At 56.3% G+C, this 16,834-nt stretch overlaps 1 protein-coding gene across 1 annotated transcript; it reads right to left on the bottom strand.

Moving 5' to 3' along the window:
* Positions 1 to 776: 776 nt before the first annotated feature.
* Positions 777 to 15,226, bottom strand: LOC128849920 (sushi, nidogen and EGF-like domain-containing protein 1). The gene is made up of 7 exons (XM_054052638.1): positions 15,055 to 15,226; positions 13,473 to 13,560; positions 11,642 to 11,772; positions 5,753 to 6,040; positions 4,397 to 4,534; positions 2,118 to 2,335; positions 777 to 906 (listed from the first exon to the last, which is right to left on the bottom strand). Coding segments are annotated over exons 2-7 (864 nt in total). The 5' UTR covers positions 15,055 to 15,226; the 3' UTR covers positions 777 to 905.
* Between the last annotated feature and the right edge of the window lie 1,608 nt (positions 15,227 to 16,834).

Raw genomic sequence — 16,834 nt, forward strand, 5'->3', positions numbered from 1 at the left:
TACGTGGACTACAGCTCCCATCATACCCCGCGGCGCCATAGAGCCCATTGTGTCCCCGCAGTCAGGACTACAACGCCCATGAGGCTTTGCGCCTCCATGGGCGCCTGTTACATCCGGGACTACAACTCCCATGATGCTTTGCGGCCCCGTAGAGCCCTATGAGCACATCCCCTTATTGGGTTTTGGGGGTCCCTTTAGTGGATTTTGGGGTCCTTTGGGGGGATTTTGGATCCCTTTGGTGGATTTTTGGGTCCCTTTAGTGGATTTTGGGGTCCTTTGTGGTGATTTTGGGGTCCCTTTGGTGTATTTTGGGGTCCTTTGTGGTGATTTTGGGTCCCTTTGGTGGGTTTTGGGGTCTCTTTGGTGTATTTTGGGGTCCTTTGGGGGGATTTTGGATCCCTTTGATGGATTTTGGGGTCCCTTTAGTGGATTTTGGGGTCCTTTGGGGGGATTTTGGGTCCTCTGATGGCTTTTGGGGTCTCTTTGGTGGATTTTGGGGTCCTTTGGGGTGATTTTGGTTCCTCTGATGGGGTTTTGGGGTCCTTTGGTGGCTTTTGGGGTCTTTTGGGGTGATTTTGGTTCCTCTGATGGGGTTTTGGGGTCCCTCTGATGGCTTTTGGGGTCCCTTTGGTGGTTTTTGGGGTCCCTTTGGTGGCTTTTGGGTCCTCTGATGGCTTTTGGGGTCCCTTTGGTGGCTTTTGGGGTCCTCTGATGGCTTTTGGGTCCCTCTGATGGCTTTTGGGGTCCCTCTGGTGGCTTTTGGGGGTCTCTTTGCGGTGATTTTGGGGTCTCACAGTGGCTTTGGGGGTTTTGGGGTCCCCCGGTGGGTTTGGGGGTCACAGGCGCCCACGGCTGCTGCTCAGTGTCTTTATTGCTGTTTCCACGGCGACGGCGACGGGGGGAGATCTGGGGGGGAAAGAGGGGGCGTCAGGGGGGACCCCAAAGTCCTGGGGACCCCCAAGAACATCTGGAGACCCCCAAGAAGGTCCTGGAGCCCCCCAAGAACATCTGGTGCCCCCCAGGAAGGTCTTGATGACCCCCGAGAAGGTCCAGGTGACCCCCAAGAACATCTGGAGCCCCCCAAGAAGGTCCTGGTGACCCCCAAGAAGGTTCTGGTGACCCCCGAGAAGGTCCTGGAGCCCCCCAAGAACATCTGGAGCCCCCTGAGAAGGTCCTGGTGCCCCCCAAGAACATCTGGTGCCCCCCAAGAAGGTCCAGGTGACCCCCAAGAACATCTGGTGACCCCCAAGAAGGTCCAGGTGACCCCCAAGAACATCTGGTGACCCCCAAGAACATCTGGAGCCCCCCGAGAAGGTCCTGGTGACCCCTGAGAAGGTCCTGGTGACCCCCGAGAAGGTCCTGGTGACCCCCGAGAACATCTGGTGCCCCCCAAGAAGGTCCTGGTGCCCCCCGAGAAGGTCCTGGTGACCACTGAGAAGGTCCTGGTGCCCCCCAAGAACATCTGGTGACCCCCAAGAAGGTCCTGGTGCCCCCCAAGAACATCTGGTGACCCCCAAGAAGGTCCTGGTGCCCCCCAAGAACATCTGGAGCCCCCCAAGAAGGTCTTGGTGACCCCTGAGAAGGTCGTGGTGTCCCCAAGGAGGTCCTGGTGACCCCCAAGAAGGTCCTGGTGACCCCAAGGAGGTCCTGGTGCCCCCTGAGAAGGTCCTGGTGACCCCCAAGAACATCTGGTGACCCCCAAGAAGGTCCTGGTGCCCCCCAAGAACATCTGGAGCCCCCCAAGAAGGTCTTGGTGACCCCTGAGAAGGTCGTGGTGCCCCCAAGGAGGTCCTGGTGACCCCCAAGAAGGTCCTGGTGACCCCAAGGAGGTCCTGGTGCCCCCTGAGAAGGTCCTGGTGCCCCCCAAGAACATCTGGAGCCCCCCGAGAAGGTCCTGGTGACCCCCAAGAAGGTCCAGGTGACCCCTGAGAAGGTTCTGGTGCCCCCCAAGAACATCTGGAGCCCCCTGAGAAGGTCCTGGAGCCCCCTGAGAAGGTCCTGGTGACCCCCAAGAAGGCCCTGGAGCCCCCCAAGAACATCTGGAGCCCCCCAGGAAGGCCTTGGTGACCCCCAAGAAGGTGGTGGTGTCCCCCCGGGTCGGTGCTGGCGTTCCTCACCACTCGCAGATGTAGACCTTCTCCTCGGTGGCCATCGGAGAGGTGGTGGTGGTCTCGGGGGGTCTCGGGGTCTCCTGGTTTTCCAGGAATTCGTCCACGCGGAAGATCCATCTCCCGGGAACGCCCACGTTGCTCCGTCGGGAGATGTTGAGGACCTCCGGAGTCCGCGACCCAGGAAGGTTGAAGAAGTGGACGTCGTCTCCACTGTTGAACCCCGCCTGGAAACACACCCCAAATTCCATCATTTCTGCCCCAAATTCCATGGTTTCCACCCAGAATTCCATCATTTCCACCCAGAATTCCATGGTTTCCACCCAAAATTCCGTGGTTTCCACCCAGAATTCCACAATTTCCACCCAAATTTCATGAATCCCACCCAAAATTACACAAAGTCCACCCAGAAATCCATGAATTCCATGATTTCCACCCAGAATTCCATGGTTTCCACACAGAATTCCATGAATTCCACCCCGAATTCCATGATTTCCACTCAGAATTCCACAATTTCCACCCAAATTTCATGAATCCCACACAAAATCCCCTCAATTCCCCCAAATCCCCTCAATTCCCCCAAAATCCCCTCAATTCCCCCCAAGTTCTCTCAATTCCTCCCAAAATTCCCCTAATTTTACCCAAAATTCCCTTAATTTCACTCCAAATTCCCTCAATTTCACTCCAGATCCCCTCAATTCCCCCCAAATCCCATTTCACTCCAAATTCCCTCAAATCCCCCCAAGTTCTCTCAATTCCTCCCAAAATTCCCCTAATTTTACCCCAAATCCCCTCAATTCCCCCCAATTCCCCTCAATTCCCCCAAATCCCCTCAATTTCACCCAAAATTCCCTCAAATCCCCTCAAGTTCTCTCAATTCCTCCCAAAATTCCCCTCAATTCCCCCCAAATTCCCTCAATTCCCCCAAATCCCCTCAATTCCCCCAAATTCCCTCAATTCCCCCCAAAATCCCCTCAATTCCCCCCAAAATTCCCTCAATTTCCTCCCAAATCCCCTCAATTCCCTCCAAATCCCCTCAATTCCACCCAAATTCCCTCAATTTCACTCCAAATCCCCTCAAATCCCCCCAAGTTCTCTCAATTCCTCCCCAAATTCCCCTAATTTTACCCAAAATCCCCTTAATTTCCCCCCAAATCCCTGGAATTCCCCCCAAATCCCCTCAATTTCACCCCAAATCCCCTCAATTCCCCCCAAATCCCCTCAATTTCACTCCAAATTTCCTCAATTCCCCCCAAATCCCCTCAATTTCACTCCAAATTCCCTCAATTCCCCCCAAGTTCTCTCAATTCCACCCCAAAGTCCCCTAATTTTACCCAAAATCCCCTTAATTCCCCCCAAATCCCCTCAATTTCACCCCAAGTCCCCTCAATTCCCCCAAATCCCCTCAATTCCTTCCAAAATCCCCTCCATTTCACCCAAAATCCCCTCAATTCCCCCCAAAATCCCCTCAATTCCACCCAAATTCCCTCAATTCCCCCCAAAATCCCCTCAATTCCCCCAAATTCCCTCAATTTCACTCCAAATCCCCTCAATTCCTCCCAAAATTCCCCTAATTTTACCTAAAATTCCCTTAATTTCACTCCAAATCCCCTCAATTCCCCCAAAATTCCCTCAATTTCACCCCAAATCCCCTCAATTCCCCCCAAATCCCTTCAATTCCCCCAAATCTCCTCAATTCCCCCCAAAATTCCCTCAAATCCCCCCAAGTTCTCTCAATTCCTCCCCAAATTCCCCTAATTTTACCCAAAATCTCCTCAATTCCCCCCAAATTCCCTCAATTCCACCCAAAATCCCCTCAATTCCACCCAAAATTTCCTTAATTTTGCCCCAGATCCCCTCAATTTCACTCCAAATCCCCTCAATTCCTCCCAAAATTCCCCTAATTTTACCCAAAATTTCCTTACTTTCACTCCAAATTCCCTCAATTTCTCTCCAAATTCCCTCAATTTCTCTCCAAGTTCTCTCAATTCCACCCAAAATTCCCCTAATTTTACCCAAAATTCCCTCAATTTCACCCCAAATCCCTGGAATTCCCCCCAAATCCCCGGAATTCCTCCCAAAATCCCCTCAATTCCACTCCAAATCCCCTCAATTTCACCCCAAATCCCCAGAATTCCCCCCAAATCCCTGGAATTCCCCCCAAATCCCCTCAATTTCACCCAAAATTCCCCTAATTTTACCCAAAATTCCCTTAATTTCCCCCCAAATCCCCTCAAATTCCCCCCGGATCCCCGGAATTCCCCCCCGGATTCCCGGGATTCCCCCACCTGGGCGGGGAGGCCGCCGAGGCCGCTGTGGGCGTTGCCGTGGTTGGCGATGCCGGTGGTCCACTGGAGGTCTCCGTAGTTGAACATCACGTAGGACGCGGTCCCATCCGTGGCCAAAACCGCCTGGAAGGTGTTCACCTGCCGAGGGGGGACCTCAGCGGGGTCATCTCCATCCCGGTGGCCCCATAGCTCCATCCCACCTTCTTGGTGGCCCCATATCTCCATCCCGGTGGCCCAATAGCTCCATCCTGGTGGCCCAATATCTCCATATCTCCATCCTGGTGGCCCCATAGCCCCATATCTCCATCCTGGTGGCCCCATATCTCCATATCTCCATCCCAGTGGCCCCATAGCTCCATCCCACCTCTTGGTGGCCCCATAGCTCCATATCTCCATCCCGGTGGCCCCATAGCTCCATATCTCCATCCTGGTGGCCCCATAGCTCCATCCCACCTCTTGGTGGCCCCATAGCTCCATATCTCCATCCCGGTGGCCCCATAGCTCCATATCTCCATCCTGGTGGCCCCATAGCTCCATCCCACCTCTTGGTGGCCCCATATCTCCATCCTGGTGGCCCCATAGCTCCATATCTCCACCCTGGTGGCCCCATATCTCCATCCTTGTGGCCCAATATCTCCATATCTCCATCCTGGTGGCCCCATAGCTCCATATCTCCATCCTGGTGGCCCCATAGCTCCATCCCACCTTCTTGGTGGCCCCATATCTCCATCCTGGTGGCCCCATATCTCCATATCTCCACCCTGGTGGCCCCATATCTCCATCCCGGTGGCCCCATATCTCCATATCTCCATCCTGATAGCCCCAATATCTCCATATCTCCATCCTGGTGGCCCCATAGCTCCATCCTGGTGGCCCCATAGCTCCATCCCGATGGCCCCATATCTCCATATCTCCAACCTGGTGGCCCCATATCTCCATCCTGGTGGCCCCATATCTCCATATCTCCATCCTGGTGGCCCCAATATCTCCATATCTCCATCCTGGTGGCCCCATAGCTCCATAGCTCCATCCTGGTGGCCCCATATCTCCATATCTCCATCCCGGTGGCCCCATATCTCCATCCTGGTGGCCCCATATCTCCATCCCGGTGGCCCAATATCTCCATATCTCCATCCTGGTGGCCCCATATCTCCATCCCGGTGGCCCCATATCTCCATATCTCCATCCTGGTGGCCCCAATATCTCCATCCCACCTCCCAGTGGCCCCATAGCTCCATCCTGGTGGCCCCATAGCTCCATATCTCCATCCTGGTGGCCCAATATCTCCATATCTCCATCCCACCTTCTTGGTGACCCCATATCTCCATCCCGATGACCCCAATATCTCCATCCCACCTTCTTGGAAGCGGAACCGAAGTAGGACACTCCATCCCAGGTGGCCACGAAAGCCCACGTGGGTCGAGGAGACATCTCAGAAGGTTCCGAGAGGACCTTCAGGTCCTTCTCCAAGCGGGACAGGAGCTTCGGCTCTCGGCTTTGTCGGTAGAAGATGTTCCCCTCCAAACGGTTGTCCACGTCGGCCCAGAACGGCGCCACGAAGGGGCGGTGGCCCGAGAGGGGGAAGGGCTCCGGGGTGAACTCGGGGACCCCCACCCCGAAGGACACTCCACCGTTGTTGTTCACCTGCAGGAGGACAACCGACGGTCGGTATGGAGGAGAAAACCCCCCCCAAATCCGGGGGGACCCCAAAACTCATGGGGTATCCATCTCCGATCCATGGGGACCTCCAACCCATGGGGACCCCAAAACTCATGGGGATCTCAATCCATGGTGACCCCAAAACTCGTGGGATCTCCATCTCTGATCTATGGGGACCTCAATCCATGGTGACCCCAAAACTCATGGGATCTCCATCTCCAATCTATGGGGACCCCAATCCATGGTGACCTCAATCCATGGGGACCCCAAAACTCGTGGGGTATCCATCTCCGATCTATGGGGACCTCCAACCCATGGGGACCTCAATCCGTGGTGACCCCAATCTATGGTGACCCTCAAACTCATGGAATCTCCAATCTATGGTGACCCCCAAACTCGTGGGATCTCCAATCTATGGTGACCCCAATCCATGGTGACCCCAAAACTCATGGGATCTCCATCTCCAATCTATGGGGACCCCAAAACTCGTGGGGTCTCCATCTCCAATCTATGGGGACCTCCAACCCATGGGGACATCAATCCGTGGTGACCCCAAAACTCGTGGGATCTCCATCTCCAATCTATGGGGACCCCCAACCCATGGTGACCCCAAAACTCGTGGGATCTCCAATCTATGGTGACCCCAATCCATGGTGACCTCGAATCTATGGTGACCTCAATCCGTGGTGACCCCAATCCGTGGGGACCCCAAAACTCGTGGGATCTCCATCTCCGATCCATGGTGACCCCAATCCATGGGGACCCCCAATTCATGGTGACCTCAATCCGTGGTGACCCCCAAACTCGTGGGATCTCCATCTCCAATCTATGGGGACCCTCAACCCATGGGGACCTCCAATTCATGGTGACCTCAATCCATGGTGACCCCAAAACTCGTGGGATCTCCATCTCCAATCTATGGGGACCCTCAACTCATGGGGACCCCAATCCATGGTGACCCCCAATTCATGGTGACCTCAATCCGTGGTGACCCCCAAACTCGTGGGATCTCCATCTCCAACCCATGGGGACCCCCAAACTCGTGGGATCTCCATCTCCAATCTATGGGGACCCTCAACTCATGGGGACCCCAATCCATGGTGACCCCCAATCTATGGTGACCCCAAAACTCATGGGATCTCCATCTCCAACCCATGGGGACCCGAAAACTCATGGGATCTCCATCTCCAATCCATGGGGACCCCAATCCATGGTGACCTCGAATCTATGGTGACCTCAATCCGTGGTGACCCCAAAACTCGTGGGATCTCCATCTCCAATCCATGGGGACCCCCAACCCATGGGGACCCCCAAACTCATGGGATCTCCATCTCCAACCCATGGGGACCCCAAAACTCGTGGGATCTCCATCTCCGATCCATGGTGACCCCAATCCATGGGGACCTCAATCCAATGTGACCCCAAAACTCGTGGGATCTCCATCTCCAATCTATGGGGACCCCCAACCCATGGTGACCCCAAAACTCGTGGGATCTCCAATCTATGGGGACCCCCAACCCATGGGGACCCCCAATTCATGGTGACCTCAATCTGTAGTGACCCCAAAACTCGTGGGATCTCCATCTCCAATCTATGGGGACCCCAAACTCATGGGATCTCCAATCTATGGGGACCCCAATCCATGGTGACCTCGAATCTATGGTGACCTCAATCGGTGGTGACCCCAAAACTTGTGGGATCTCCATCTCCAATCCATGGGGACCTCCAATTCATGGTGACCTCGAATCTATGGTGACCTCAATCTATGGTGACCCCAAACTCGTGGGATCTCCAATCTATGGTGACCCCAATCCATGGTGACCTCGAATCCATGGTGACCCCAATCCGTGGTGACCCCCAATCTATGGTGACCCCAAACTCATGGGATCTCCAATCTATGGGGACCCCAATCCATGGTGACCTCGAATCTATGGTGACCTCAATCCGTGGTGACCCCAAAACTCGTGGGATCTCCATCTCCAATCTATGGGGACCCCCAACCCATGGGGACCCCCAAACTCATGGGATCTCCATCTCCAACCCATGGGGACCCCAAAACTCGTGGGATCTCCATCTCCGATCCATGGTGACCCCAATCCATGGGGACCTCAATCCAATGTGACCCCAAAACTCGTGGGATCTCCAATCCATGGTGACCCCCAATCTATGGTGACCCCAAAACTCATGGGATCTCCATCTCCAATCTATGGGGACCCCCAACCCATGGTGACCCTCAAACTCGTGGGATCTCCATCTCCAACCCATGGGGACCCCCAAACTCGTGGGATCTCCAATCTATGGTGACCCCAATCTATGGTGACCCCAAAACTCGTGGGATCTCCATCTCCGATCCATGGGGACCCCAATCCATGGGGACCCCCAATTCATGGTGACCTCAATCCGTGGTGTCCCCAAACTCATGGGATCTCCATCTCCAATCCATGGTGACCTCCAATCTATGGGGACCCCCAAACCCATGGAATCCTCATCCCGTGATGTCCTCAACCCCATGGAACCTTCATCCCATGGAATCTCCATCCCATAATGTCCTCAAACCCATGGAACCTTCAACCCATGGTTTCTCCATCCCATGATGTCCTCAAACCCATGGAATCCTCATCCCATGATGCCCTCAACCTCATGGAACCTTCATCCCATGGAATCTCCATCCTGTGATGCCCTCAACCTCATGGAACCTTCATCCCATGGTTTCTCCATCCCATAATGTCCTCAAACCCATGGAATCCCCACCCCGTGATGCCCTCAACCCATGGAATCCTCATCCCATGATGCCCTCAACCCATGGAACCTTCAACCCATGGTTTCTCCACCCATGATGCCCTCAAACCCATGGAATCCCCATCCCACGATGCCCTCAACCTCATGGAACCTTCAACCCATGGTTTCTCCATCCCATAATGTCCTCAAACCCATGGAATCTCCATCCTGTGATGCCCTCAACCCCATGGAACCTTCAACCCATGGTTTCTTCCACCCATAATGCCCTCAAACCCATGGAATCCTCATCCCATGATGCCCTCAACCTCATGGAACCTTCAACCCATGGTTTCTCCAACCCATAATGCCCTCAAACCCATGGAATCCTCATCCCATGATGTCCTCAACCTCATGGAACCTTCAACCCATGGTTTCTTCCACCCATAATGTCCTCAAACCCATGGAATCCTCATCCCATGATGCCCTCAACCCATGGAACCTTCAACCCATGGTTTCTTCAACCCATGATGCCCTCAAACCCATGGAATCCCCATCCCATGATGCCCTCAACCTCATGGAACCTTCAACCCATGGTTTCTTCAACCCATAATGCCCTCAACCCCACGGGACCTCCACGCGGTGGTGCCTTCAACCCATGGAACCTTCATCCCATGGTTTCTTCCACCCATAATGTCCTCAAACCCATGGAATCCTCATCCCATGATGCCCTCAACCCCATGGAACCTTCATCCCATGGTTTCTCCACCCATAATGTCCTCAAACCCATGGAATCTCCACCCCGTGATGCCCTCAACCCATGGGACCTCCACGCGGTGGTGCCTTCAACCCATGGAACCTTCATCCCATGGTTTCTTCCACCCATAATGTCCTCAAACCCATGGAATCCTCATCCCATGATGCCCTCAACCCCATGGAACCTTCATCCCATGGTTTCTCCACCCATAATGTCCTCAAACCCATGGAATCCTCATCCCATGATGCCCTCAACCCCATGGAACCTTCATCCCATGGTTTCTCCACCCATAATGTCCTCAAACCCATGGAATCTCCACCCCGTGATGCCCTCAACCCATGGGACCTCCACGCGGTGGTGCCTTCAACCCATGGAACCTTCAACCCATGGTTTCTCCATCCCATAATGTCCTCAAACCCATGGAATCCTCATCCCATGATGCCCTCAACCCCATGGAACCTTCATCCCATGGTTTCTCCATCCCATAATGCCCTCAAACCCATGGAATCCCCATCCCATGATGCCCTCAACCCCATGGAACCTTCATCCCATGGTTTCTCCACCCATAATGTCCTCAAACCCATGGAATCTCCACCCCGTGATGCCCTCAACCCCATGGAACCTTCATCCCATGGTTTCTTCCACCCATAATGTCCTCAAACCCATGGAATCCTCATCCCATGATGCCCTCAACCTCATGGAACCTTCAACCCATGGAATCTCCATCCCATGATGTCCTCAAACCCATGGAACCTTCATCCCATGGTTTCTCCATCCCATAATGTCCTCAAACCCATGGAATCTCCATCCTGTGATGCCCTCAACCCCACGGGACCTCCACGCGGTGGTGCCTTCAACCCATGGAACCTTCAACCCATGGTTTCTCCATCCCATAATGTCCTCAAACCCATGGAATCCTCATCCCACGATGCCCTCAACCCCATGGAACCTTCATCCCATGGTTTCTCCATCCCATAATGTCCTCAAACCCATGGAATCCTCATCCCATGATGCCCTCAACCTCATGGAACCTTCATCCCATGGTTTCTTCAACCCATAATGTCCTCAAACCCATGGAACCTTCATCCCATGGTTTCTCCATCCCATAATGTCCTCAAACCCATGGAATCCCCACCCCGTGATGCCCTCAACCCACGGGACCTCCACGCGGTGGTGCCTTCAACCCATGGAACCTTCAACCCATGGTTTCTCCATCCCATAATGTCCTCAAACCCATGGAATCCTCATCCCATGATGCCCTCAAACCCATGGAACCTTCATCCCATGGTTTCTTCCACCCATAATGTCCTCAAACCCATGGAATCCTCATCCCATGATGCCCTCAACCCCATGGAACCTTCAACCCATGGTTTCTCCACCCATAATGTCCTCAAACCCATGGAATCCTCATCCCATGATGCCCTCAAACCCATGGAACCTTCATCCCATGGTTTCTCCATCCCATAATGTCCTCAAACCCATGGAATCCTCATCCCACGATGCCCTCAAACCCATGGAACCTTCATCCCATGGTTTCTCCATCCCATAATGTCCTCAAACCCATGGAATCCCCACCCCGTGATGCCCTCAACCCACGGGACCTCCACGCGGTGGTGCCTTCAACCCATGGAACCTTCAACCCATGGTTTCTCCATCCCATAATGTCCTCAAACCCATGGAATCCTCATCCCGTGATGCCCTCAACCCATGGAATCCTCATCCCATGATGCCCTCAACCCCATGGAACCTTCAACCCATGGTTTCTCCATCCCATAATGTCCTCAAACCCATGGAATCTCCATCCCGTGATGCCCTCAAACCCATGGAACCTTCAACCCATGGTTTCTCCATCCCATAATGCCCTCAAACCCATGGAATCTCCATCCCATGATGCCCTCAACCTCATGGAACCTTCAACCCATGGTTTCTTCCACCCATAATGTCCTCAAACCCATGGAATCCTCATCCCATGATGCCCTCAAACCCATGGAACCTTCATCCCATGGTTTCTTCAACCCATGATGTCCTCAAACCCATGGAATCCCCACCCGGTGATGCCCTCAACCCCCCGGGACCTCCACGCGGTGGTGGCCTCCTCCCGCGGAAGGACTCACGTAGAGGCTGCCGTGGGCTCTTCCGTAGAAGGAGAAGTTCTCCCAGAGGTGGATCTCGGGGCTCATCCCATCGTCCTCGTGGGGCGTCACCGCGTCCCCCGTGCCGGTGCCGAACGGGTACAGGAGGGACCCTGCGCCACACCAGTATGGGCCCAGCACCTCCCAGTATGGCACTGGGAACTCCCAGTATGGGGCTGGGACCTCCCAGTATGGCACTGGGAGCTTCCAGTATGTGGATGGAACCTCCCAGTATGGGGCTGGGACCTCCCAGTATGGAGCTGGAGATCCTGGTGTGTCATGGGACCTCCCAGTATGGGCCCAGCACCTCCCAGTATGGCACTGGGAGCTTCCAGTATGGGAATGGGAGCTTCCAGTATGGGAATGGGAGCTTCCAGTATGGGGCTGGGAGCTTCCAGTATGGGGCTGGGACCTCCCAGTATGGGAATGGGAGCTTCCAGTATGGGGCTGGGACCTCCCAGTATGGGAATGGGAGCTTCCAGTATGGGGCTGGGACCTCCCAGTATGGCGCTGGGAGCTTCCAGTATGGAGCTGGGGCCTCCCAGTATGGAGCTGGGAGCTTCCAGTATGGAGCTGGGACCTCCTGGTGTGTCATGGGACCTCCCAGTATAGATCTAGGACCTCCCAGTATAGAACTGGACATCCTGGTGTGTCATGGGACCTCCCAGTATGGGGCTGGGACCTCCCAGTATGGAGCTGGGAGCTTCCAGTATGGAACTGGGACCTCCTAGTGTGTCATGGGACCTCCCAGTATGGGGCTGGGACCTCCCAGTATGGGCCCAGCACCTCCCAGTATGGGGCCGGGACCTCCCAGTATGGCGCTGGGAACTCCCAGTATGGGCCCAGCACCTCCCAGTATGGGGATGGGACCTCCCAGTATGGCACTGGGAACTCCCAGTATGGGCCCAGCACATCCCAGTATGGGGCTGGGAACTCCCAGTATGGGCCCAGCACCTCCCAGTATGGAGCCGGGACCTCCCAGTATGGGGATGGGACCTCCCAGTATGGAGCTGGGACCTCCCAGTATAGATCTAGGACCTCCCAGTATGGAACTGGACATCCTGGTGTGTCATGGGACATCCCAGTATGGCTCCAGGACCTCCCAGTATGGGGCTGGGAGCTTCCAGTATGGAGCTGGGAGCTCCCAGTGTGGAACTGGGACCTCCCAGTATGGGGCTGGAGATCCTGGTGTGTCATGGGACCTCCCAGTATAGATCTGGGACCTCCCAGTATGGGGCTGGGAACTCCCAGTATGGGGCTGGGACCTCCCAGTATGGGTCTGGGAGCTTCCAGCATGGAGCTGGGACCTCCCAGTATGGAACTGGACATCCTGGTGTGTCATGGGACATCCCAGTATGGCTCCAGGACCTCCCAGTATGGAGCTGGGAGCTCCCAGTATGGGGCTGGGAGCTTCCAGTATGGAGCTGGGAGCTCCCAGTATGGAACTGGGACCTCCCAGTATGGGGCTGGAGATCCTGGTGTGTCATGGGACCTCCCAGTATGGAGCTGGGACCTCCCAGTATGGAGCTGGGAGCTTCCAGTATGGATTTAGGACCTCCCAGTATGGAGCTGGGACCTCCCAGTATGGAACTGGACATCCTGGTGTGTCATGGGACCTCCCAGTATGGGGATGGGACCTCCCAGTATGGAGCTGGGACCTCCCAGTATGGGCCCAGGACCTCCCAGTATGGAACTGGACATCCTGGTGTGTCATGGGACCTCCCAGTATGGGGATGGGACCTCCCAGTATGGCTCCGGGACCTCCCAGTATGGCTCCGGGACCTCCCAGTATGGGCTGGGATTCCCCTCTCACCTCGGTGTCTGCGGATCGCTCCCCGTGTTCCGGAGGGTCCCCAAAGCCCCACGAGGAGGAGGAGGAGGAGAACGGGAGAAGCCTTCATCTGCCCCGGAGACACCACCGCCCGTGGCCCCACGTCCATATCCATATCCCCCCATTTCCCCCATTTCCCCCCATTCCCCCTATTTCCCCCTCTATTGCCCCCTCTATTTCCCCCTCTATTTCCCCCATTTCCCCCTCTATTTCCCCATTCCCCCTCTATTTCCCCCCTTTTCCCCATTTCCCCCTCTATTCCCCCCATTTCCCCCTCTATTCCCCCCATTTCCCCCTCTATTCCCCCCATATCCCCCTATTTCCCCCTATTTCCCCCATTCCCCCTCTATTTTCCCCCATTTCCCCCTCTATTCCCCCCATACCCCCCATTTCCCCCATATCCCCATTTCCCCCCATTTCCCCCATTTCCCCCCATTTCCCCCCATTTCCCCTCTATTTCCCCCCATTTCCCCCTCTATTTCCCCCTATTCCCCCTATGCCCCCCATTTCCCCCCATTTCCCCCTCTATTCCCCCCATTTGCCCCATTTCCCCCTCTATTTCCCCCTATTTTCCCCATATCCCCCCATTTCCCCCTCTATTGCCCCCATTTCCCCCATTTCCCCCTCTATTTCCCCCTATTTTCCCCATATCCCCCCATTTCCCCCCATTTCCCCCTCTATTCCCCCATTTCTCCCATTTCCCCCTATTTCATCCCATATCCCCCTATTTCCCCCCAATTCCCTCTATTCCCCCTATTCCCCGTATTTCCCCCCATTTCCCCCTCTATTTCCCCCCATTTCCCCCATTTTCCCCATTTCCCCCTACTTCCCCCATTCCCCCCTGTATTTCCCCCCATATCCCCATTTCCCCCTACTTCCCCCCATATCCCCCCCATTTTCCCCTCTATTCCCCCTATTTCCCCCATTCCCCCTCTATTTCCCCCCATTTCCCTCTCTATCCCCCCTATTTCCCCCGATTTCCCCCATTTCCCCCATTTCCCCCCTATTTCCCCCATATCCCCCTATTTTCCCCCAATTCCCCCCATTCCCCCATTATTTCCCCCATTCCCCCTCTATTTTCCCCCATTTCCCCCTCTATTCCCCCATACCCCCCATTTCCCCCCATTCCCCCATTTCCCCCTCTTTCTCCCTATTTCCCCCATTCCCCCCCATTTCCCCCATATCCCCCTATTTCCCCCCAATTCCATTTCCCCCTCTATTTCCCCCCATTTCCCCCTACTTCCCCCATTCCCCCCTGTATTTCCCCCCATATCCCCATTTCCCCCTACTTCCCCCCATATCCCCCCCATTTTCCCCTCTATTCCCCCGATTTCCCCCTATTTCCCCCATATCCCCATTTCCCCCATTTCCCCCCATTCCCCCCATTTCCCCCCATTCCCCCATTTCCCTCCATTCCCCCCATTTCCCCCATTTCCCCCCATTTCCCCCATTTCCCCCCATTTCCCCCCATTTCCCCCCATTTCCCCCCATTTCCCCCATTTTTCCCCCATTTCCCCCCATTTCCGCCCCATTTCCCCCCCGTTTCCCCGTGTCCGTCCGTCACCTCTCTCGCTGTCCGTCTGTCCGCTCTCTCCGTTCCCGTTTTCCCCTTTTATTCCAGAGGGGACACTCCCCCCATTGTCCCCTCCCAGAGCCGCCGGCGCTTCCTCCACTGGGAGGGACTGGGGGGGAGACTGGGAGCACTGGGAGGGACGTTCAGGGGGACTGGGGGATACTGGGAGCACTGGGAAGGACGTTCAGGGGGACTGGGAGGCACTGGGAGGCACTGGGAGGCACTGGGAGGCACTGGGGGGCATACTGGGAGCACTGGGAGGGATTGGAGGGGATACTGGGAGCACTGGGAGGGACTGGGAGGGATACTGGGAGCACTGGGAGGGACGTTCAGGGGGACTGGGAGGCACTGGGAGGCACTGGGAGGCACTGGGGGGGATACTGGGAGCACTGGGAGGGACGTTCAGGGGGACTGGGGGATACTGGGAGCACTGGGAAGGACGTTCAGGGGGACTGGGAGGCACTGGGAGGCACTGGGAGGCACTGGAGGGGATACTGGGAGCACTGGGGGGGATACTGGGAGCACTGGGAGGGACGTTCAGGGGGACTGGGAGGCACTGGGAGGCACTGGGGGGATACTGGGAGTACTGGGAGGGACTGGGGGGGATACTGGGAGCACTGGGAGGGACGTTCAGGGGGACTGGGAGGCACTGGGAGGCACTGGGGGGGATACTGGGAGTACTGGGAGGGACTGGGGGGGATACTGGGAGCACTGGGAGGGACCTTCAGGGGGACTGGGAGGCACTGGGAGGCACTGGGGGGGATACTGGGAGCACTGGGAGGGACGTTCAGGGGGACTGGGGGATACTGGGAGCACTGGGAGGGACTGGGAGGGACTAGAAGGGACGTTCAGGGGGACTGGGGGATACTGGGAGGCACTGGGAGGGACTGGGGGGGATACTGGGAGCACTGGGAGGCACTGGGGGGGATACTGGGAGCACTGGGAGGGACGTTCAGGGGGACTGGGGGATACTGGGAGCACTGGGAAGGACGTTCAGGGGGACTGGGAGGCACTGGGAGGCACTGGGAGGCACTGGAGGGGATACTGGGAGCACTGGGGGGATACTGGGAGCACTGGGAAGGACATTCAGGGGGACTGGGAGGCACTGGGAGGCACTGGGAGGCACTGGAGGGGATACTGGGAGCACTGGGGGGGATACTGGGAGCACTGGGAAGGACGTTCAGGGGGACTGGGAGGCACTGGGAGGCACCGGGAGGCACTGGGGGGCATACTGGGAGCACTGGGAGGGATTGGGGGGGATACTGGGAGCACTGGGAGGGACGTTCAGGGGGACTGGGGGATACTGGGAGCACTGGGAAGGACGTTCAGGGGGACTGGGAGGCACTGGGAGGCACTGGAGGGGATACTGGGAGCACTGGGGGGATACTGGGAGCACTGGGAAGGACATTCAGGGGGACTGGGAGGCACTGGGAGGCACTGGGAGGCACTGGAGGGGATACTGGGAGCACTGGGGGGGATACTGGGAGCACTGGGAAGGACGTTCAGGGGGACTGGGAGGCACTGGGAGGCACTGGGGGGCATACTGGGAGCACTGGGAGGGATTGGGGGGGATACTGGGAGCACTGGGAAGGACATTCAGGGGGACTGGGAGGGACTGGGAGGCACTGGGAGGCACTGAGGGGATACTGGGAGCACTGGGAGGGACGTTCAGGGGGACTGGGAGGGACTGGGAGGCACTGGGGGGGATACTGGGAGCACTGGGAGGGAGGTGGAGGGGGACTGGGATATACTGGGAGGGACGTTGAGGGGG

Source organism: Cuculus canorus, chromosome 35 (assembly GCF_017976375.1).
Source record: "Cuculus canorus isolate bCucCan1 chromosome 35, bCucCan1.pri, whole genome shotgun sequence".
NCBI classification, from domain to species: Eukaryota; Metazoa; Chordata; class Aves; order Cuculiformes; family Cuculidae; genus Cuculus; species Cuculus canorus.